Source organism: Colobus angolensis, unplaced genomic scaffold (assembly GCF_000951035.1).
Source record: "Colobus angolensis palliatus isolate OR3802 unplaced genomic scaffold, Cang.pa_1.0 Scaffold496, whole genome shotgun sequence".
In the NCBI taxonomy this organism is placed as follows: domain Eukaryota; kingdom Metazoa; phylum Chordata; class Mammalia; order Primates; family Cercopithecidae; genus Colobus; species Colobus angolensis.
Window position 1 is genome coordinate 473,482 of NW_012118443.1, and position 23,170 is coordinate 496,651.

The 23,170-nt window shown below is 35.9% G+C and overlaps 1 protein-coding gene across 1 annotated transcript in view; it reads right to left on the minus strand.

The window, feature by feature from the left end:
• Positions 1-23,170, minus strand: part of CPNE8 (copine VIII) — a 261,472-nt gene that overhangs the window by 40,524 nt on the left and 197,778 nt on the right. Inside the window, exons 14-15 of the mRNA XM_011959466.1 lie at positions 10,423-10,469; positions 1,484-1,665 (exon numbers count right to left, since the gene is read on the minus strand). Coding sequence (XP_011814856.1) covers positions 1,484-1,665; positions 10,423-10,469 — 229 coding nt within the window. The remainder of the gene's footprint in view (positions 1-1,483; positions 1,666-10,422; positions 10,470-23,170) is intronic.

Consider the following 23,170-nt stretch of genomic DNA (forward strand, 5'->3'; position numbering starts at 1 on the left):
TTATGCATGACTGTAATTCTAGCTACTTGGGAAGCTGAGGCACGAGAACTGCTTGAACCGGAGAGGCAGAGGTTGCAGTGAGTCGAGATCTCACTACTGCACTCCAGCCTGGGCAACAGAGCAAGGCTCTGTATCAAAAAAAAAAAAAAAAAAAAAAGTAAGGCACAAATCCTTCCTTAACAGTACAGGTTGAGTATCCGGTACCTGAAACCAGGAGTGTTTCAGATTTTGAATTTCTTTCTTTGGATTTTAAAATATTTATATAATTACCAGTTGAGCTTCTCAAATCTGAATATCCAAAATCCAAATTGCTCTGATGAGTGTTTCCTTTCAGTATCTTATTGAGTTCAAAAAGTTTCAGATTTTGGAACATTTACTTTTCTGATTTGGGAGGCTCAACCAGTATATATTTGTATAGGTTTGATTACAAGGAATGACCACAGAGGCAGGAAAGGCAGCAAAGGAGAGAATTACAGAGACAGAGAAAGGGAAAAATTCAAGGGTGAGAAGAAACATATGAAAGGAAAATTAATAAACCTCATTAAGTTTAACACAATTATTTCTTTTCTTAGGTTTTAAAAATTATGGTACATTACAGATAGCCACACATTCTTTGATACTCCTCCCATTGAAAAGTGAAGGTTAATTCCTCTACCTTGAAACTGGGATGGTCTTAGTAACTTGCCTGACCAATAGGATGTTGCAGAAATAACATTTTGGTACTTCTAAGAATATGATATAAATATCCTTGGAGTTTCTGTCCTAGACTTTTAGATTACTCGCCCTGGAAAAGCTAGCTGCTACATAAGAAATCATACTACAATGAGACCACTATACAGTTATGAAGCCCTCCATAACTACAGAGACAGGCCATATATAAAACAAGGGAGAGTTGTCCAGGCAACCCCAGTTTTTCAGCTATGCAAGCTCAGGCCCAAGACATGAATGAACATGAACAAACAAGTCATGTTAGGAGACATATCAGCCCCAGAAGACATAACATGGAGAAGATCTAAGGAATTCAAAAGACAGCCAGAACTAAGTTGAAAAATGTGGCCCCAATCACCAGTTCCAGGCATCTCTAGCCATTCAAGTCACCTAAGCTGAGACTCCAGGTACTGCAAAGCAAAAATGCGCCATCTCCCATTATATTCTGCTTGAATTCCTGAGCCACAAATCATAAGCAGAATAGAATGACATTGTTTGATATCTCCAAGTTTTAGGAAGGTTTGTTAGGAAGCAATAGATAACCAAAATAGACCCCCTATTTGTAAATCAGGTGGGTGCACTTCAGGTAGATTTATGGCTAAGCTATTTAGCTGTCCTTTTTCCCATTAAGTTCACACTCCAAAGTCAATTACTAACCAAAATTAAGCTACAGTCAGAAAAGCTTGCTACATGACTAAAGAATAAGCACCAAAGCAATATTAAAAGGTCTAACATTAATTTTTCAAAACATCAAATCCTTTTGACAAATTCTTACCAGCGCAAATTCGTGAGATATCCTTCCATCTGGAGGCAGTTTTGCACCAAAACCTAGAGCTGGAAACATTTTATCACTGTCATAATCTTGAACGATTTCTCCCACTGCTTTTAGTGCCATACCATAGGCATTCAGTTGGTAAGGATTCATGTAGTGGAGGGAAGTGGGCTGAGCAGGGTTGCCTGATGACAGAACACATATTTCAAACATATGCAATTTGGCTAAATACATTTAACAAGATTTTTCTTAGTGTCTATTTCAGAATGAAATATTCAAAATTATGTCTTTCTGCCTATATACAGTGTGTCAAATCATTTCTTTTTGGATGGATATTAACATAGGAATATTTGTTACATTATATTAGACATATAGAAAGTTCTAAGATATGCCAAAGCATATGCAGAATTTTTCAGAAATGATTCTTATTTTCAATGCCACAGGCTATTTTTGAGTTTTTGTTCCGGTAGTATAAAAGTACTTTTGTTAATCTTATTTTATTATAATCTTTAACTTTTAAACAAAATCATGCGCCTTTAGCTTGAATCCTTATGCCTATGGCAAGATGACCCAATAGATTTAATGGATTTCAATAATTATGGAGGCTTTGTAATGTTTTATCACCAATATAAACTGAATATTTGAGAAATATCCCAATTTAGCACTTAAAAAAGGGAAGCATAGTGATTTTCAAGTGCAGGCTGATTAAATATCTAAATCTATTCTTCACAACTTTTGAACTAGACATTAAGCTAGGAGCCAGAGGCCAGAGTCAAGTCTTGCCATTTGTACGGCAGCCTCTATAAAATAAATCCTACCACTGTGTTTACCAGGAGGACAAAATGAGATTACATGTTTAAAAGTGATTAAAAATAATAAAGCACCATAGAATTGTAAGTTGAACTGCTACAGTTATTACGGTCTGGGTCATCCAGAAGGTTGTGAATTTCAAAGTGCTTATACTGTGTAGGATGTTGCACTTGAATAGCGATGAAATTGAGAGAAAGTGTAATGTATTAATATGTGCTACCACTCAAACACATTGAGATTCACATCAAGTTGCCCTAAACCAGCATAAAGGCAGCCTGAAAGTCCATTTGGTTTCTTAAGTGAAAATGGAAAGTTAAATGAGACTAGACTCCTAACAGCACATAAAGCTCAATTTTACATTAAAGCATTGATTGCCTGAGGAGGAAAAGGCTCAGGGCATAGTTTTTCTGATAAGGAAAAAAAAAATAATAAAAAGCACTTGAGATCCAGAGAGAAACAAAATAAAGATCTCCCCTTGGGTTATCTGACAGGTAATTATACACATAATATTTTTGCCCTAAAAACAATTAATTGCACTTTTTTTTTTTTTTTTTTTTTTTTTTAAATATCTATTTCCAAGAGTTACTAGCATTCAGGGGCTGGCTCCACAGAACAAAATCACTAAAAAAGTATCTTCTGACCAAAATGGCCTAATGTTCCCCTCAACTTCACGAAACTTGTAGAAAGTTTCTTCTTGACTATAAGACCCTGATTGCTCTTTTCTTAGACCTCTCACTTTAGAAAACTTGCAATTGTAAATTCTTCCTTTGCCCCTTTGAGATGTAAATCTTCTACAACCAAGGAGTATCTTTCTCAAGGACATGGAAGGCATCCCTTTGAAATATAAACATCCAGAAAAACAGCAGCCCTATTTTCCAGTCTCCGTGGGAAGATAGACGCCTAACTTCAATAAGCACCAATTAGCAAACAGAGATGGCCTAAGCACACAAACCAACTTCCGTGCTAATGTCCTCTAGGACTTTTCCAGTAGCTCACCTCAGCAAGCACAAACACTCCAACCTTCTGTTTTGGAGTAGATGAGGTTCAATTTTTGTCTTCTATTGTAATAGTCCTGACTCCTTTGCAATGGTCTTAAAGCCTTTCTTGCCTTTTTAATGTGTCCAGTGTGATTTTTTCTTTGACACTTCCTCCTAAAGTAGGGACTTTGCCACTTGATCCACAGCCCAGTGGAATCAGAGATAAAAAATACCATTACTAAACTAAATGGTTATTTAACACAACTCTCATGCCTGAAATCCTAGCACTCTGGGAGGCTGAGGTGGGTGGATAGCTTGAGCCCAGGAGTTCACAACCAGCCTGGCCAACATGGTGAAACCCTGCCTCTACAAAAACATACAAAAATCAGCTGGGTGTGGTGGCATATGCCTGTAGTCTCAGCTGCTCAGGAAGCTGAGATGTGGGAGATCACTTGAGCCCGGGAGGTCAAGGGTTGAGTGAGCCCCTGATAGTGCCACTGTACCCAGCCTGAGCAACAGAGCAAGGCCCTGTCTCAGAAACAAACATAAACAAACAAACAAACACTTCCCTCAACTCTCAAAGTCACAAATACAGAAGAGTTTTAACCCAGTGGTGACAGTATGGCAAATACTTTTACTTCACTATGAAAACTGTAAATAAAACAATACAATTAATACCCCAGAACATATAAACATTTTAACCTATCATGCATAGCCGGGCCCCTTGTACCCATACAAAGATGTCACCTATCTCTTTCCAGCATCTTCCTCTACGCCAGTCTCTTCACATTACTGCTAATGATACTTTCCCTCCCACCTCTACCTGTCCTGAAATTCACCTTCTCCTCCTCCAACTTATGTCTCACACATACTAGACAACCCTCTTTGTTTATTCCAGCCCTTATTGTCTTTTCTCTTATACTGTTATGGATCTTGTGTTCTGTACCAAAAAAAAAAAAAAAAAAAGGCAATTTAAAGAATTGAGTCAACTCCTTGAGTCTGGGACAGTGTTTGTATTTCCTCTGTATCTGCAAAGATGCTTATAAACAATAAATTTGTAGTAGGGTAATAACATTGGGGCCCTACTAATAGCCATAATAATTATAACATGGAACCTAACATGCATCGACCACTTGATGCCATAGCTCACTTAATCCTTTCAACAAACTGACAATATGGATACTTTTATTATACCCAATATTATCAAAATTATATCTGATTTTGCTTTAGAGATGTACTATGCATTTGTAAGAAAATCACAGTTCAATAGAATATTTTTAACAGTTTATTGGGACGTAATGACATAAGTTACATATTAACCATTTAAAATATATAATTCAGCTGGGCATGGTGGCTCATGCCTGTCATCCCAGCACTTTGGGAGGCCAAGGTGGGTGGATCGCTTTGAGTTCAGAAGTTCGAGACCAGCCTGGGCAACATGGCGAAATCTCATCTTTACAAAAACACAAAAATTAGCTAGGAGTTGGTGGCATGTGCCTCTAGTCCCAGCTACTTGGGAGGCTGAGGCTGGAGAATCACTTGAGCCCTGGAAGTAGAGGCTGCAGTGAGCTGAGATTGCACCACTGTACTCCAGTCTGGGTGACAGAGTGAGACCCTCTCTCAAAAAACAAAACAAAATAAGACAAAACAAAGAACAATTCAATGATGGTTAGTATATTCATAGTTATGTGCAATCATCACTATAGTGAATTTTAGAACATTTTCATCACTTCAAAAATAAACTGTACCCATTAGTTACCACCCTAGCCCTAAACAATGAATCATCATCTTTGTGTCTCCGATTTGCCTCTTCTTGACAGTTCATAAAAACAGAATCACATAATATGTCATCTTTTGTAACTAGCTGCTTTCACTTAGCTTACAGATCTCAACTATCGCCTATATTGTATCATGCATGTATTAGTGGTTTATTATTGTTTATTGCAGAATAGTATTCTATTGTATGGATTTTCTTTATCATTTATCACTTGTTAGACATTTGGGTTGCTTCCACAATTGGGATATTATGCTGTTATATATATTCACGTACAAGTTTTTGTGCTGATATATGTTTTTATGTCTCTTGAGTATATATCTAGGAATGAAATTGCTGGGTCATATGGCAACTCTATATTTAACAATGTGAGGAACTTAGCAAAGTGTTTTTCTAAAGTGGCTGTACCATTTTACATTCCCACTGATATAGTTTGGATGTTTGTCCCCTCCAAATCTCAATGTTGGTGATGGGGCCTGGTGGGAGGTGTTTAGGTCATGGGGTAGGATCCCCCATGAATGGCTTGGTACCATCTTCATGGTAATGAGGGAGTTCTCACTCTGTTAGTTCATGTGAGAGGTGGTTGTTAAAAAGAGCATGGTACCTCCTCCTCCTCTCTCTCTCTCTTGCTCCCACCATGTAATATGCTGGATGCCCCTTTGCATTCCATCATGATTGAAAGCTTCCTGGGTCTCACCCGAAGCCAAGCAAATGCTGGTGCCATGCTTATGCAGCCTGCAGAACTGTGAGCTAAATAAACCTACTTTCTTTACAAATTACCCGGTCTCAGGTATTCCTTTACAGCAATGCAAATGAACTGACACAACCACCAACGTTAGGAGAATTCTGATTTCTTCATTTCGTCACCAGCACTTGTTATTTGACTGTTTTCTTATAGTCACCCTAGTGGGTATGAAATGGTATCTCATTATAGTTTTGATTTGGATCTCCTGATGCCTAAGTTGGCCAAGAATCATTTCATGTGCTTATAGGCCACTTTGTATATTCTTCTTTGGAGAAATCTCTATTTAGATCCTTTGCCCACTTTTAACATTGGATTATTTGTCTTTTTTATTGAATTGTAAGTTATTTATATATTCTAGATTCAAGTCCCTCATGAGATGTATGATTTTCAAACATTTTTTCCACTCTGGGGGATGTCTTTTCATGTTCTTGATAGTGTCCTTCAAAGCATAAGAAGTTTTGATTTTGAAGTTCATTTTATCTATTTTGTTGTTGTTGCTCATGAGTTTGGTGTCTTATTTAAGAATCAACTGGCAAATCTGAGGTCATGAAGATGTAGCCCTGTTTTCCTCTGAGAATTGTATAGCATTAGTTTTTACATTTAAGTATTTGATCCACTTTGAGTTAATTTTTGTATGTGGGAAGAGTCCAATTTCATGTTTTGCATGTGGCTATCCAGTTGTCCCAGCACCATTTGCTAAGAAGACCAGTCTTCCCGCATTGCATTGTTTTGGTATTATTCTTGAAATCAGTTGACCTTAGACATCAGGGTTTACTTCTGGAAACTTGTATCCATTTCACTGATCTGTATAATCATCTTTATGCCAATAGGACACCGTCTTACTTACTGTTGCTTTGTAGCAAGTTTTAAAAGTGAGAAATATGACTCCTCCTACTTCAACGTTCTTTTTCAAGTTTGCTTTAGCTCTTTTGGGTCCTTTGCAATTTCATATAAATTTCCATATGAATTTCCTCCAAAAAGTCCTTTCAGACTTTGATAAGGATTGCTTTAAATAAATTTCATGTTAATTTCCATATGAATTTCTTCCACAACGTCCTTTCAGATTTTGATAAAGATTGCTTTAAATCTGTAGATCACTTTGGTGAATAGTGCCACCTTAATAGTGTGGAGTCTTCTAATCCATGAGCATGGCTGGTTTTTCTCTTTATTTTGATTTTTAATTTATCTCAACAATTTTTTTTTTTTCAGAAAATAGTTTGCACTTATCTTGTTTCAGAGTCGTTGGACTATAAGTTTTGCACTTCTCTTGTTTTCCATTCTTTTAACTATATTTGTTTATTTTATGAACAGGTATTCACAATTTCACAATCAGTATACTATAAAAAGATTTCCATAAAGAAGTTACTCTCCAATGTTCTTAGGTCACCTAATTGACTGGTGCTAGTCACCTTCTGTTAGTTCATTATGTATACTTCTAATATTTATGCATTTATATTGTTATGTGCCCCGATTTTTATATAAAGGGCAGCACACTGATAACTGATAACTCTGTTCTCTACTTTGGTCTTTTCATTTAACAATATATCTTAGAAGTCTTTCCATATTAGTAGAAAGAATGGTCCACTTTCCTTTCTTCTCTCTTTTTCTCCCACCCACCCTTCCTTCCTTCCTTCCTTCCTTCCTTCCTTCCTTCCTTCCTTCCTTTCCCTCATTCTTTCCTTTCGGCGGCTGCATAGTGTTTCATTCTGTGGCTGAACCACAGCTTATTTCACCAGTACCCAGCTGGTATACTCTATGAAGCTTTCTGATTTTTTTTTCTTTTTACAAATTACTATGAACTATGGCATTTTCTGTGAGTGCAGGTTATTCTGTATTACATATATTTCCAGAAGAAGAATTGCTAGTTACATTTATTCATAAGTATAATATTCCTTTTGATACTATCATAAATTGTTTTCTGAATTTCATTTTCTAATTGTTTCTTGAAAGTGCGTAAAAGAACTCAGTTTTATATATTGATCTTCTATCCTGAAAACTTGCTGAACTTATTTATTGGTTATAGTAGATTTTCAGTGGATTCCTTAGGGTTTTCTGTATAAAAGATCATGCCATCTGCAATAAGGATACTTTTATTTCTCCCCTTCTTATCTGGATATTTTGTATTTAGTTCTCTTGCCTAATGGCCTTGGCTACAACCTGCAGTATAATGTTGGATAGAAGAGGTGGGAGCATAACTTTTTGTCTTGTTTTTCATCTCAGGAGGAAAATGTCAAGCTTTTCACCACTAAGTATCATGTTATTTGTGGACTTTACATAGATTCCCTCATTGGATTAGGAAATCCCTTTCTGTTTCTAGTTTGTTGAGTGTTTTTAACATGAAAGTGCACTGGACTTTGTAAAATGCATTTTCTGCATCAATTGAGATGATGTGTGGTTTCAGTGTTTTCTTCTATCGATAGGGTGTTGATAATGGTTTGGCTGTGTCCCCACCCAAATTTCATCTTGAACTGTCGCTCCCATAATTCCCATGTGCCATGGGAAAGGCCCGGTGGGAGGGAATTGAATCATAGGGGTGGGTCTTCCCCATGCTATTCTCATGATAGTGTAAAAGTCTCATAAGATCTGATGGTTTTATAAAGGGGAGTCCCCTTGCAAATGCTCTCTTGCCTGCCACCATGTAAGACATAACTTTGTTCCTCATTCTCCTTCTGTCGTGATTGTGAGGCCTCCCTAGTCCTGTAGAACTGGGAGTGAATTAAACCTCTTTCCTTTATAAATTACCCAGTCTTGGGTATATCTTTATTAGCAGCATGAAAGAAGACTAATACAGGTGTGTTATGTTATTTGATTTTTCAATATTAAAAATCTTCTCATTGCAAGGACAAATCTTACTTTGTTAGGGTGTGTAATTCTCTTGGTATCAAGATAATATTAACCTCACAAAATGAGCTGGGAAGTACCCTTCTTTCATATTTCAGAAGAGTCTGTGAACAATTGGAATTAATTCCTCTTTAGATATTTGTTAGAACTGACCAATGAAGCTCCCTGGCCCTACGTTGAGATTAATCTTGTGGATAGTCTTCTAAAAACCACTAATTCAGTCATTTTACTGGTTATAGGTCTACTCTGATTATCTGTTTCTTCTCAAGTCAATGTTTCTTCTCAAATCAAAAATGTTTGTCTTTTTATTGAATAAATTCTTATCTTAGTAGTTGTGCTAGTATTTATCAGTGAACAAAATATAGTATTTTAAAGTGTTGAATTTTAGGTATTATTTCTTTTTGCTTGTTTGTTTTATTTTGTTTTGTTTTTGAGATGGAGTCTCACTGTCGCCCAGTTTGGAGTACAGTGGTGCAATCTTGGCTCACTGCAACCTCTGCATCTTGGCTTCAAGCAATTCTCTTGCCTCAGCCTCCTGAGTAGCTGGGACTTCAGGTGTGCACCACCATGCTTGGCTAACTTTTGCATTTTTAATAGAGATGGGGTTCACCATGTTGGCCACGCTGGTCTCAAACTACTGACCTCAGGTGATCCGCCCCCCCTCAGCCTCCCAAAGTGCTGGTATTACAGGCATGAGCCACCATGCCTGGCCTTAGGTATTGTTTCTATGTTCTGTATTATGCTGAATAAAACACAAGTAAAAATGATTAATGGAAACCACACTGTTGGAGAATGAACGTGACATGCAGTGAAAGCTGAATTAGAGTCTGGTCTTATCTGTAGTTCTAACTCTAGAACTAACAAGCCAAGTGTGTTTATTACTAAAAAGATTTCCTAGATCTGAGGGTCCTCACTTGTATAAGAGGAGGGTTCAATTAAGTGATTTCTAAGGTACTTTGTTCCCTAAAGTTTCTTTTATTTTGTAAAATGTGAATCATTGTGAGATAAATATGAAATAAAGACAATATAAGGTGGGACCCATAGATATAATAAGCCATTTGAAAGAAAAAATAGACAAATATAAACTAGTGGCACCTTCTGGTAAAAGTCACATAATGAGGTTCACATTCTGATGATACATAATAACTAATTTCAAATGATTGTTCTGTTTGAAATAAAGTTGCTTCAACATAAAAGTCCACTATCTTTTTTTCTTAAAAGGTTTAATATATAAATTATGAATATCCATACATGGACTGTTACATATCAGTCCCTCTAAGTGAATTAGATATTAATATGTTAACATGAGTAATTATTAAAAATTAATAATTAAGTAAATGTGAACCAACTTTATAAAGGACAGATACTGTTGAATTATATTTATATAAATTCATACATACAAAAGTACTGTAAAAGATGAGGATTATCACTTGACACACTTCAGAATTATAGTTATATAAAGAAAAGAACAGAGGGTAGGAGAATGGGTCAGAGATATACAATAGGCTTCAGTACATCTAAAATTTGTATTCTTTTAAACACATGTAAAACAATGACAATATTTCAATATATAATAAATCTGAATGATACTATTAGCATTTTTGTTATATTATTTCTAGCCTTTTGTATATCTGAACTATTTCACAACATTAAAAAGAAAAATTTATGTATATATTTTATATGGAAAACTTCAGAAGTATATGAATATGGGAATAAATTAACACTCACGAAAATATAAATTTATTTTTCATGTAATTGTTGATGATTTTTATCAGGGGATAACCAAACCACTCACCATTTGATGCTGTGAAATCAATAGCCACTGTGAAATTGATTTGCGTCCTGGAATAGAAGTAAACAAGAATCACTGATAATGAAATAACCTGATAAAAGGAGTTTCTTTTCCATTTGGGTTATACGTTTTAATGTCACTAATTTCTCAAATGTTAATTAAGAGCAATATATTACAGTACATATTGTTTAGCATCAGAAAGGCAGTTTTACATAGTGAGAACTTGGCAAAAATATATTTATAGTTACATATATTTATAGTCACAGAAAAGGAAAACTAAAGTCTCAGGAATAAAAGTAGCTCCTATTTTGGAGTATGATAACTAAGTAAGTGACTCATAACACAGTAGTCAAAATGCAAATAATTGTTTTCCAGCCTCAATGCCACCATTTATTATTATCTGTTTCCAAAATTGTTCTGTAGTAATCATGAAATTAGCATGCCCTTAAAAGTGTTGCATTGCTAAAATCATCTCTAACAATGTCATTCCTTAAACTAATTCTATTTGACAATCCCCCAAACACAAGATTTTCTCCCGCATCCCTTCCTGATAAAACTCACAAGAAGCTAGGCATTGAAGGAATACTCCGTGAAATAATAAGGGCCATCTATGACAAATTCACAGCCAATATCATACTGAATGGGCAAAAACTGGAAACATTCCTCTTGAGAACTGGAACAAGTCAAGGATGCCCACTCTCACCACTCCTATTTCACACAGTACTGGAAGAACGGGCCAGAGCAATTCGGCAAGAGAAAGAAATAAAAGGCATCCAAATGGGAAAATAAGTCAAACCATCTCTCTTCACGGACCATACGATTCTATACCTAGAAAATCCTAAATATTATTCTAAAAGGCTCCTGGAACTGATAAATTCTGCAAAGTTTCAGGATACAAAATCATGTACAAAAATCAGTAGCATATTTATACAACAGTAACGTTCAAGCTGAGGGCTAAATGAAGAATGCAATCCCATTCACAAGAGTGACACACAAAAAATAAATATATATAGGAATAAATCCAACCAAGGCAGTGAAATATATCTACCAGGAGAACCATAAAACACTTCAAAAGAAATCATAGAACATACAAAAGAAAAAACATTCCATACTCATGCATTGGAACAATCAAAATTATTACAATGGCCACACTGCCCAAAACAATCTAAATATTCAATGTTATTCCTATCAAACTACTAACGTCACTTTTCACAGAATTGGGAAAAACTATTCTAAAGTTCCTAGGGAACCCAGAAAGAGCCTGAAGAGTCAAAGCAATCTTAAGCAAAAAGAACAAAGCCACAGGCATCACATTACCTGACTTTTTAGTATAAGACTAACCAAAACAGCATAGCACTGGTACAAAAACAGACACACAGACCAATGGAACAGAATAGAGAGCTCAGAGATAAAGCTGCCCATCTATAGATAACTGATCTTGGATAAAGTTGACTAAAATAAGCAATGGAGAAATTTACTGAATAGCATTTTATTGAATAGCATCTATTTAATAAATGGTGCTAGAATAACTGGCTGGCCACGTGCAGAAGAATGAAACTTGACCCCTACCTTTCACCATATACAAAAATTATTAAATCAAGAAGGATTAAAGATTTAAGTACGAGACCTCAAACTATAATTATCCTAGAAGAAAACCTTGAAAACACCCTTCTGGATATTGGCCTTGGGAAATAATTTATGACTAAATCCTCAAAAGTAATCATAACAAAAACAAAATTGATAAGTAGGACCTAATTAATCTAAAGAGCATCGCACAACAAAAGAAACTATCAATAAAGTGGACAGACAACCGAAAGAATGGGAGAAAATATTGACAAACTATGCATCTGACGAAAGTCTGATATCCAGAATCTACAAAGAACTTAAACCAACAAGCAAAAAACCCAATTAAAAAATGGGCAAAAGACATGAACAGACACTTCTAAACTAGACAACATACATGGAAAAATGCTCCACACCAGTAATCATCAGAGAAATGCAGATCACAAGCACAATGAGATAACATCTCACGTTAGCCAGAATGGCTCTTAAAATAGTGTCAAAAAACAACAGAGGTTGGCCAGGCTGTGGAAGAAAGGGAAGAATGCTTATACAATGTTGGTGAGAATGTAAACTAGTTCCAGCCACTGTGGAAAGCAGTTTGGAGTTTTCTCAATGAACTTAGAACTACCACTGGACTCAGCAATCCCATTACTGGGCATATACTCAAAAGAAAACAAATCATTTTACCAAAAAGACACATGCACTCCATGTTCATTGCAGCATCATTCAGAATAGTGAAGACATGGAGCCAACCTAGGTGCTCATCAACAGTGGATTAGATATAAAAAAAAGTGGTACATACACACCATGGAATGCTACACAGCCACAAAAAAGAATAAAGTCATGCCCTTTGCAGCAACTTGGATATAGCTGGAGGCCAATACCCTAGGCAAATTAATGCATGGACAGAAAGAAAACACCACACATTCTCCCTGTAAGTGTGAGCTAAACATTGGGTACTCATGGACATAAAGATGGCAACAACAGACACTGGTGACTACTAGAGGAGAGAGGGAAGAAGGATGTCTTGAGGGATGAAAAATGAACTGTTGGGTACTATGCTCAGTACCTGGGTGACGGGATCATTTGTACTCTTAACCTCAGCACCACACAATATATCCAGGTAACAAACATGCACATGTAACTCTTGAATCTAAAATAAAAGTTGAAAAAAGAAACACACAGGATTTTCTTTTGTTTTCTTCAGAAATGAAGTATTTCAGATACTACTAGTCTCCCATTGCTCACAGCATTTCTCTCTGTGTGTTTTTTGTGTATGTGTATGTGTGCATGTGTGTGTGTGGTGTATTTACAGATATAGATAAATACAGATATGCAGTGATTGATGAAATATGTTACAAAATGCTCCTCAACTTGCAGTGGGGTTACATCCTGATAAATCAACCATAAGTTGAAAACACTGTAAGACAAATGCATTTAAATACCTAACCTAAGGAAAGTCATAGTTAACTCTAGCCTATTTTATTGTGCTCTGAACGCTTCCATTAGCCTATAGTTGGACAAAATAATCTGGCAACACAATACACTTTAGAGTATCAGTTGTTTACCCAGTGATCCTGTGGCTGACTGGGAGCTGTGGCCACTGCCCAGCATCAGGAGAGAGTATCATACAGCTTTTCTTTCTGCTGAATGCGTACTGATTTTGCACCATGGTAAAGAAAAATCTTGTTGAACTATTGTAACTTGGGGACCGTGTGTGTGTGTGTGTATGTGTGTGTGTATATATATGTGTGTGTGTATATATGTGTGTGTGTATGTGTGTATATATATATGTGTGTGTGTGTGTATACATATATTTCAGCACATGGTTGTTACCCAAAGTTATTTTACTGAATTAGTTTAGTTTTTTTTTCTGATGGAAACTAATGAGGTGGCGGCATTCACATAAGAAATTCACTTTTTTGAGTATACCTATGACTCTATATGTAATTCCATCTCTTTCTTACCAGAGAAAATATACAAACACAAATACATGACAATGCTATAAGTACTGTAATAACGTGGAATCACACTTAATCTACAAAATAATTTTTAATTAAAAGTAAATCATCTGAAAACATGAGTACCTTATTTTTTTAGCAACAAATTACTTTTGACACACAGCACAATTGATTTAACACTTTGAAGTTTGGAACTATTGGATAAATAATGTTGGGATTTAAATAAAGCTATCTGATTCTGCTATTACAGCATAGGGTCCCTTGAAGTTCTCTTTGTAAAAACTATAGTGATATTTCCTTCTTTCTTCAAATAGCCAGCCTGGAAAGACGTAAATGCAATGCAGGTATTGAATCAAATTCGCACATTGTTTTTTTTTTTTTTTTCCCCCTACGGAAACAACAACCTTTCCTGCTTACATTTAACAAAAACTAGTATAGATTCCCTTTATATGAATAGCTATATGGTATTTTTTTCTCACAGTAGAAATCAGGTTTATAGGCTAAGAATATAGGCTAATTTGGAGCATAATACTAACCAGCATGAACCTAAGTGAGTACAAACTTTTAAAAAAAGAATATAGTAAGACCTCTGGGAGAACATTTTCAGATAAAAGCCCCTTTGAGGGACTGAAAAGAACAATCACCATCAGCACACTGCTTTGTCATGCTGTGGTAGGGAGAGAAATGACTGTGACACACAGCAGTATGGTAGATTAGAAAGGGTATGGATTTTGAATCTGAATGAACTGGGTTTGAGTCCCAGCAACCCAGTTGGTGACCTTAGCCAAATTTCAAAACTCTTGGAGGGCAGGTACCTGGACCATAGAAATGAAATGAGAACTGAAAGGCAACAACATGAGATACTACATACATGTTTTATTTTACACACATAATATATATACATATATCATAAGATATTCACATTATATATATCACACATTATATATAATGTGACGTTACATGGCTACTACCAGTTAACCACACAATAATTTTAAAGAGAAGATACTATCATCTTCTTTTTACAGAGAAGGAAATCTATGCTCACAAAACTTAATAATTTCCACACCAGTAATAAACAAGAGCATTGGAATTTGAATACACATTCAACTACAAAGACCATAATCATAACCTCTATACTAATCTGTTTCTCCAGTTAAATATTTGCAAACTTCCTGGCTATAATAGGCACACAATAAAGGATATGGATTCTATTATTAATATGCTGCAATCCTGGAAAAAATTCTACATAGATGTTCTTAATGGTAAAAAAAAATCTGGATATAATCTCATGCTTGGGCAAATTTTTCCTTCTATCAAATATGTTATCAAATATATAAATAACAAAATAATCTATATATTCTTTTTTATGTTATTTTATTCAAATAACACCTCATTAGGAATAAAAAATAACTTTGAGCTTTAAGAATATATGTTTTAGCAGATTATAAAGATCAATTTGGAAGTCCAGTCTTTGGTTCAATGTCGGTACACTGTAGGAAAATACACATTATTATCTTGATTCGACTCTCTCTTGTAACAGCATCTGTACAATGCTTTCCACATATTGAAACTTCACGGTATTTACTGGACGAATAGATACATTTGTTTTATGATTGCTTCTAACTTGTTCTCCAGGGTAGCCCAGGATGTGTGGCATAACCGTCAATTTCCTAGAAGCATTGGTTGCAGATACAAGACTTCAGTAGTCATAGATGCAAAGGTCCTCTCAAAGCCAAAGTTGTGCCTACCAAAGCTACAAAGAAAAGTTATGGCTATTCACTAAAGAATCATACATAAGAGTTAAAAAGAAGGAGAGAGCAGAGGCCAGGCACAGTGGATCACACTTATAATCCCAGCACTCTGAGACGCTGAGGTGGGAGGATCACTTGAAGCCAGGAGTTCAGGACCAGCCTGGGCAACATACTGGGACCCAGTCTGAATACAAACTTTAAAAAATAACCAGGTGGGGGGGGTGTACACTTGTAGTCCCAACTACATAGGAGGCTGAGGTGTGATGATTTCTTCAGCCTAGGAATTTGAGGCTGCAGTGAGCTATAATTGCACTATTGCACTCCAGCTTGGACAACAGAGTGAGACACTGTTAAAAAATGAAAATAAAAAGGAGCAGATATTTAGAATTAAACTAACTTACTAAAACTATCAATAGCTAAACTACATTACAAAACCATGTAGACTATGTACAACAAAACAATGAACTGTAGAAAAGAAAAAAAGATAAGAAAAAGAGAGGGAAAGAAGGTAAGAAGGAAGGAAGGAAGAAGAACGAAAGGCAGGACCAATGAGCACTGTTGAAATCCAGGGCACTTTTTGTATCTACGACTATTGAAGTCTTGTATCTGCAACCAATGCTTCTAGGAATTTGATGCTTATGCTACACATCCTAGGCTACCCTGAAGAACAAGTTAGAAACAATCATAAAACAAATGTGTCCACTTGCCCAGTAAATACAGTGAGGTGGTTTCCAATATGTGGAAACTCATACTCTTAAGCCTAAGTATAAAAGGCGGATGCATTCGTTTAGCACTAAATGATAAATAAGACCATTGGTAATTACAGTGCAACAGAGACACTCAATGAGTAAAGCAGAATCCTGAAGCGTATTTGATGACTGATTGATGACAAGATTTGATTAATTATTTGTCTCATTCTGCATGTCAGGAAGAATCTCTCGCCTTTATTACTTTGAATCAGCAGCAGCATTCAGCTGAGAAGGAAAATACTATGGCTTCCTAAATAAAGCAGCTCATGGTAGCGATGGTCACTAGGCTAACTACTATCATAACATTGAGATTCTTCTACTTAGAAAACCACAGTTCAACAACGATTTATGGAGCACCTTCCAACGGCCAAGCACTGTGCTATAGGATCAAGAGAAACAGGAGCAGATAAAACACCATTCCTGAACTTACAGGGCAAAACTCCAGTTTTATATTGTCAAAAAACAATGACAAAGATAGCCCAGCATTTTCTCATTGAATTCAAAATCAATAGCATAATCTAAAACTCACCTGCACATTTACTGTGAACATGTTTGTTCAACCCCATGATTCCTAAGGGTTTCCATTCATATTATAACACATACTTATCAAATCAAGTGCCATACTCTATGTATTTAGAAAATATTAACTGATAAAAATTTCAAAGAAAGTTCCTAGCAATACTATAACCTCAAGTTATAAAACAGGTTTCTTGAAGACTTTAATAAACAATCTGTTATGAAAGTAAATCAAACAACATTTCAGTCAGTCAAGTTGTTACCCCTTTTTCATTCTCTAATATTGCTTGAAGCCTAATGTTAGAGGAAAAAAATCAATCATATGTCAAAGGAAAAAAAAATCCAAATTTATACAAGATTACTCCTGACAGAATATTCATAAAACAATCACATTTAAATCCTCGAAACGTCTTGTTTAGGAAGTGTTACTTTAGCTGTCATTTTATGTTTCAGAAGTAGAAAAGACAGAAGGATTTCATAAAAGCCAGTTAGCAGCATTATATTTTACAATATAAAAAAGTTATGCCTGCCAAATTGCATGAGTTAGTACTAACATCTCATGAGACTTCCCAATACATATGTCCTAGTACTACTAAAATATGTACTTGGAAAATGTCCCTATTTTACTCTACCATCTTTCCAAAAGCTGTGAATGACAGAGAAATCAGATGTCAAGATGAGAATAATTTACTAGAACAGCAAAGATCCACAGGAAACAAGTATATATGGGAGTATCAAAGAAAACTAGACACACATGTACACATACAGAGAGTAATACCATCTTACATGTGTTTTCTACAGCTGTTACTATGAATTCATTACAGAGAACTAACAAAACTCTGATGGCAATGTGCAGAAGGCTTATTTTCCTTTCTTACTAATTTCAAATCTGGTTCAGTTGCACAAAGCGAACTTTGTAAATTATACAATGAATTTCTCCCACTCCTCTTTAAATTAATCTTGACAAACAGATTCAGATCCACTAGCTGTTGGTATCTAGAACTCAAAAATGTAGTTGGGATGCCCATCCAACAATAATATTCCTCTCATTCTTTCCATGTTGGTACCAGGATTATGCTTCTGCCTTGATTTACCAATACGCATTCTAGTTCACACTTTGGTTCTGGAACACGTCCTGAAGCCCTGGTGCACTTGCCTCAAACATTGTCATCCAACCTAACCCTTCTTGACCTTCTTTCACCCTGGGCTAAACTCTGAGCCCTTTTGTGTCTTATCTTCTTGCTTTTCTTAAAAGTGATTCAACTACCTGAATGACAATGCAGACAGATGCCTGATTCCAAACTTTGCTGTATCTTCAAAATTCTGGCATCCCATGCCCATGAACTACTCAGTGAATTAAGATCTTGCCAAGTAAGATCTCTTAGAATGAGGGCAGGTTTTGAGATGCACAAATGCAATTCAGATATAAATACCTTCACTTATGATTCATGTGACCTTGAAAAAACTATTCGACCTTCTGCAGCTCACTTGTAAAGAATTATAAAACCTTCCTTGGATTGCTGCTGTGAGGACCATAAAAGCACCTGTCCTTTAGAAGGCCCATTAAGTAGTTGATTCATTATTATCACGATTACTGATACTAGTTTTTCAGAACCTGAGTTTAGTATACTTCTTTGAATACTGGATTGTCTAATGCTTATCAAATTTCCGGGTCTACCAGAGGTTCGGGTTATTTCTCAGTATCTGACCCTCCCATGTCAGATTTCCTTTCCTTCACATCCACTAATAAGGTCCCAACCTGCCCAATCCAAAACTGCACTATGATTTTATGATCTAACCTTATTAGGTGTTATCTAGGTACTTCCTCAAACAAAATTCTACTGCATGAAGTAATTGTAAACTTTGACTTCTGCCTTATTTTCCATCCTTTCTTTCCTTCACGCACTCTGGATTCCTGGGGATCAGTGAAATGTCAAAAGTAACAATAAAAAAAATAACTGGAGACAAGAGATATGATTCCTCAACTTTTTATTCTTCATCCTTACTGAATCCAGTTTTTACAAATCAACAAAACTTTCTAATTTCTCTAGACTTTGAAGATTGATTTCTATATTTTTTCACACAATACTACTACTCCAAAATACAACTTCACAAGGAGGCTAGCTTATCTTCGTGCAATTCAAGAACACCTTATCAAAAAGGTATGCAAAATTGCTAACCTTTTTTCTAACCAATAGTTAGAAAATATATGTGACATAATCAAAATAAGCTAACAAAATAATCAACCCCAAACCGAAAATGTTAAGCATTGTCCATCAAAATCCCATTTAAAATTAGGTAGGTGCCAGAGAGGTAATGCCTGCCTAGTAGGAAGATAGTGAACTCTTGAGTCATAAAGACTGGAGTTTGAATCCCAGAATCACCACTAGCTAGCTAGTTGTGACTCCTTGCAAAACTATCAACTCTCTGGGTCTCAGTTTTCTCATGATAGATAGGTAACAACCACTTTGAAGGAGACTTCTAAATGTTAGAAATAAAACTCTAAAGTACCTGCACATAGCAAATACTCTACATGCTGGGAGACGAATTCCTTGAGTAACCCATGCCATTTTCTCCTGGTTCATAATAATCCTCTTCTCTGTTGGGTCAGAAGAGAGTTCCTTCTTTATATTAACATAAATTTATCTTTCATTAGTCCTTCCTGTAATGTGGGTTAGTGATGTATCAAGGGTGGGGCAATGAAGCTCCAACCAGTACAGGCAGTAGATGGGTACACTGTCTGTACAGAACTTAAATATAGTAATATATCTTGTGCATATGCAAACTACATTTTAATATCACCATACACTAGCAATTCTAAGCAATGTCAGTGACAAATTTTTTCCCATCCTACTACCTCCTGCCTTTGGTGAGCTACTGTTTTTATGTATTTCTGTTTCTCCTGCTCCCAGCCCCCAACCTTTTAATTGCCCTCAACCATGAAACTATTTTAGAAATAGCAAAGTGTGTTGTTTACAATAGAATAATTTCACAGACATAGATGATAAAATTTTGTTCCTACAAATTTTCAAAGTTTCAAAGAAAAGTTATATGTTTAAAGAGCAAATTATTAGCACATCATCAGGAGGGAAAGATGTAAAGTTGTTTTTCTAGTATTAATAATAGTTTTGCAAAAATTCATTGCTGTTGCATCACTCAGTTCTTTCAGTTTTCACTGTGTGTGGCTAAAAGTGCACACTGTAACCAAGCAATGTAGCTATGAAACTGCCCAATACCAACAGACTGTCAATATTTGGCAAGATTAGTGCTAGCCCTGATGATGAGACATACCTGAAGAGTTTCCTTTGACTTTGAAATGGAGGACTCTGAAAAAACTTATCTGCAGCATAACATAAACTGGCAATGAAATCACAATCGTAAAGTATGTAACTAGACATCTCTAAGCTTTCCAAGTATACATTTTTTTTTTCCAGATGGAGTTTTGCTCTTGTTGCCCAGGCTGGAGTGCAATAAATAGCACGATCTCAGCTCACTGCAACCTCTGCCTCCCGGGTTCAAGAGATTCTCCTGCCTCAGCCTCCCAAGTAGCTGGGATTACAGGCATGCACCACCATGCCTGGTGAATTTTTGTATTTTTAGTAGAGACAGGGTTTCTCCATGTTGGTCAGGCTGGTCTCGAACTCCCGACCTCAGGTGATTGGCCAACCTCGGCCTCTTAAAGTGCTGGGATTATAGGCATAACTCACTGTGCCCAGCCCAAGTATACATTTTAAATGTACAAAAATGAGAATCAAACCTTAACCAAATCAATGTTTATGACAGTCTTCTTAATATTCCTAAAAGTTTGTTTTCTAGATCTTACTTTGGATGAGTTCAGTTTCGATATGATAATGTTCCATGTGAAAATATTTATAGACGGCAGAATGGCTTTGTTTTTATTAGATTTAACCCCACTCAGCACCTCAGGGTTTAGCTTTCCACTAATTTGATAAATGAAAGTACTTGGGTGCCACAACAAAAAGTATTATAAAAAATCCTAGACATGTACATTTCATTTTTGAATAAGAAATTGGATTAATGGAAAAAAACCTTTATAGTGTTGCATGTTCTGGCAAGATGTGCTCCCTGAAGCAACATATCCAATGCAATGACACTTTTTTTTTTTTTTTTTAAGAAGAGGTCTCGCTCTGTTGCCAGGCTGACTGCACATCAGTGGCATCATCATGGCTCACAGCAGCCTCAACCTCTTGGGTTTAACAATCCCTGCACTTTAGCCCACTGAGTAGCTGGGAGAACACACATGTGCCATCAGACCCAACTATTATATTTTTTAATTTTTATGGAGATGCGGGCACATTATATTGCCCAGGCTGGTCTCACACTCCTGGGCTCAAGAGATTCACCTGCCTCAGCCTCTCAAAGTGCTGGGATTACAGGCGTGAGCCATCATGCCCAGCCTGCCAATTTTATAAAACTAAGTTAAATGTTTTACAGAATTATTTCAATTGTTCAAGTATTTTTAAGTTAAAAAAAAAAAATCTGTATGGGGCCTGTTGATGAAGGAACTTACTGATATTCAACTAGCCTCTACAATAAGTAGTATCAAGAAGCCCACTTTAGTCTTTAAGATTAGCTTATGATAGGTAGATAGCGCTTTTAAAAATTCTTTCAAACAAGATTTAGATTTAGGGTTGAGTTTGGGTTGGAGCGAACAGGGCTGTCTGGACTGAAAGAAGTATCCTGGGGTTATCCTCGAACAGAAATGAACTGTAAGAAAGTGATTTTCACTGGCTTTGTAAATTTGAATGCATACTTTTTTCTTCATGTCTCTCATAACTAGGGCAATTACTACAACCATATGATGACAACAATATGATGAGCTTAGACATATTAGAACTTTGAGATTTTTCAGAAAATTAATAGCTAGCATTTAGTGTTAACTATATGAAATTTAGTTAACCCTCACAGCCATTCTATGAAATAGGCATTGTTATTTATATTCCTGTTTCACAGAAATGAAAACAGGTTATGCTAGCAAGAGGCAGATCCAGGATCTGAACTGTACAATTAATGCCAGAACCCAAATTCTTTACCACTACTATACAATGCCTCAATTATCAGCAACCTCGTCTTTGCAATTGGGCTGACTTTTTCCCAAACATTTATTCCTTAATGAATTTCTTTCCTAGAAGTTCCTGTCCTCTTTCTCTCATACTCCCTTTCTCTTAAGATATGAAGAAAACAAGCAGTTTGTACTTCTAATCTTGATTTTGCCTTTCCTCCAAGTAACTACAATGAAGATATAGAGTTCAGCTGAGACGAATTCTAGTAGAGGCAATACAAAAGCATGTTTTCTTATTCCAGAAAGCCTGGTCCATCTGTTTTATCTGATGATTGCTGTATGACTCCTGGAGAGAGTAAGATCGCAAATTGATAAGGTCTGAGAGAAACAGATGTGAGGGTTTGTACTCCAGTTTGTCACACTCTGTATTTAAAGTTATATTTTTTCATTATGTTTTAATTTTGCTAAGAAATTTTGGAGAAAAAAAGGGTAGAAAATCATGCTCCAAATGGTTACTTAGTCAGTACTTACTCAATGGCCACTCTGTGTTCAGACCTACAAAAAATATTTTAAAACTACGTCTCTTTGAACAAACAAATCATACAAATAAACAATTAAAATGACACCCAGGAAAATTAGTATAAGCTCACCTGGACTGGCTGGATGAGAGTTTGGCCTTTCTTCAAAAGAAAAAAATGACAGTCTGTAGACCTCCAAGTTTCTAACACACTCAATTTTCTGATAAAAGCATAGACCAAGATTTCATGTTGACATGAAATTGTTGACATGAAATTCTAGTGGCTTAGCAGGGACTCAGTGTGCAACAAAGTTTGTGAGCTGTTTTCCCCCTTCATCTGCCAATCAAAGAGATGTGGGAAACTTTGTAGATATTTGTTCCTGAGTTAAGGTGATGGGGAAGTGAAGTGTCATAACACTTGAGAGACATAGAGGACTAAAAGGCAGAAGAAGCAAATTGAAATTTATGATTCTGTCTTCAGATACTTAGTGTGAGCTGCTGGGAATATGGAAGTATATATTCTACAAGTCTGTAAAAGTGAATAAACCCAATTCACAAATAATAATAACTAAAATAATAATGATGCTACCTAAGAAATTATCTTAGATTTCATAACAGTATGTAATTTGAAAGGAATCTGACATTGTCCTTATTAATGATAATTGAAGTAT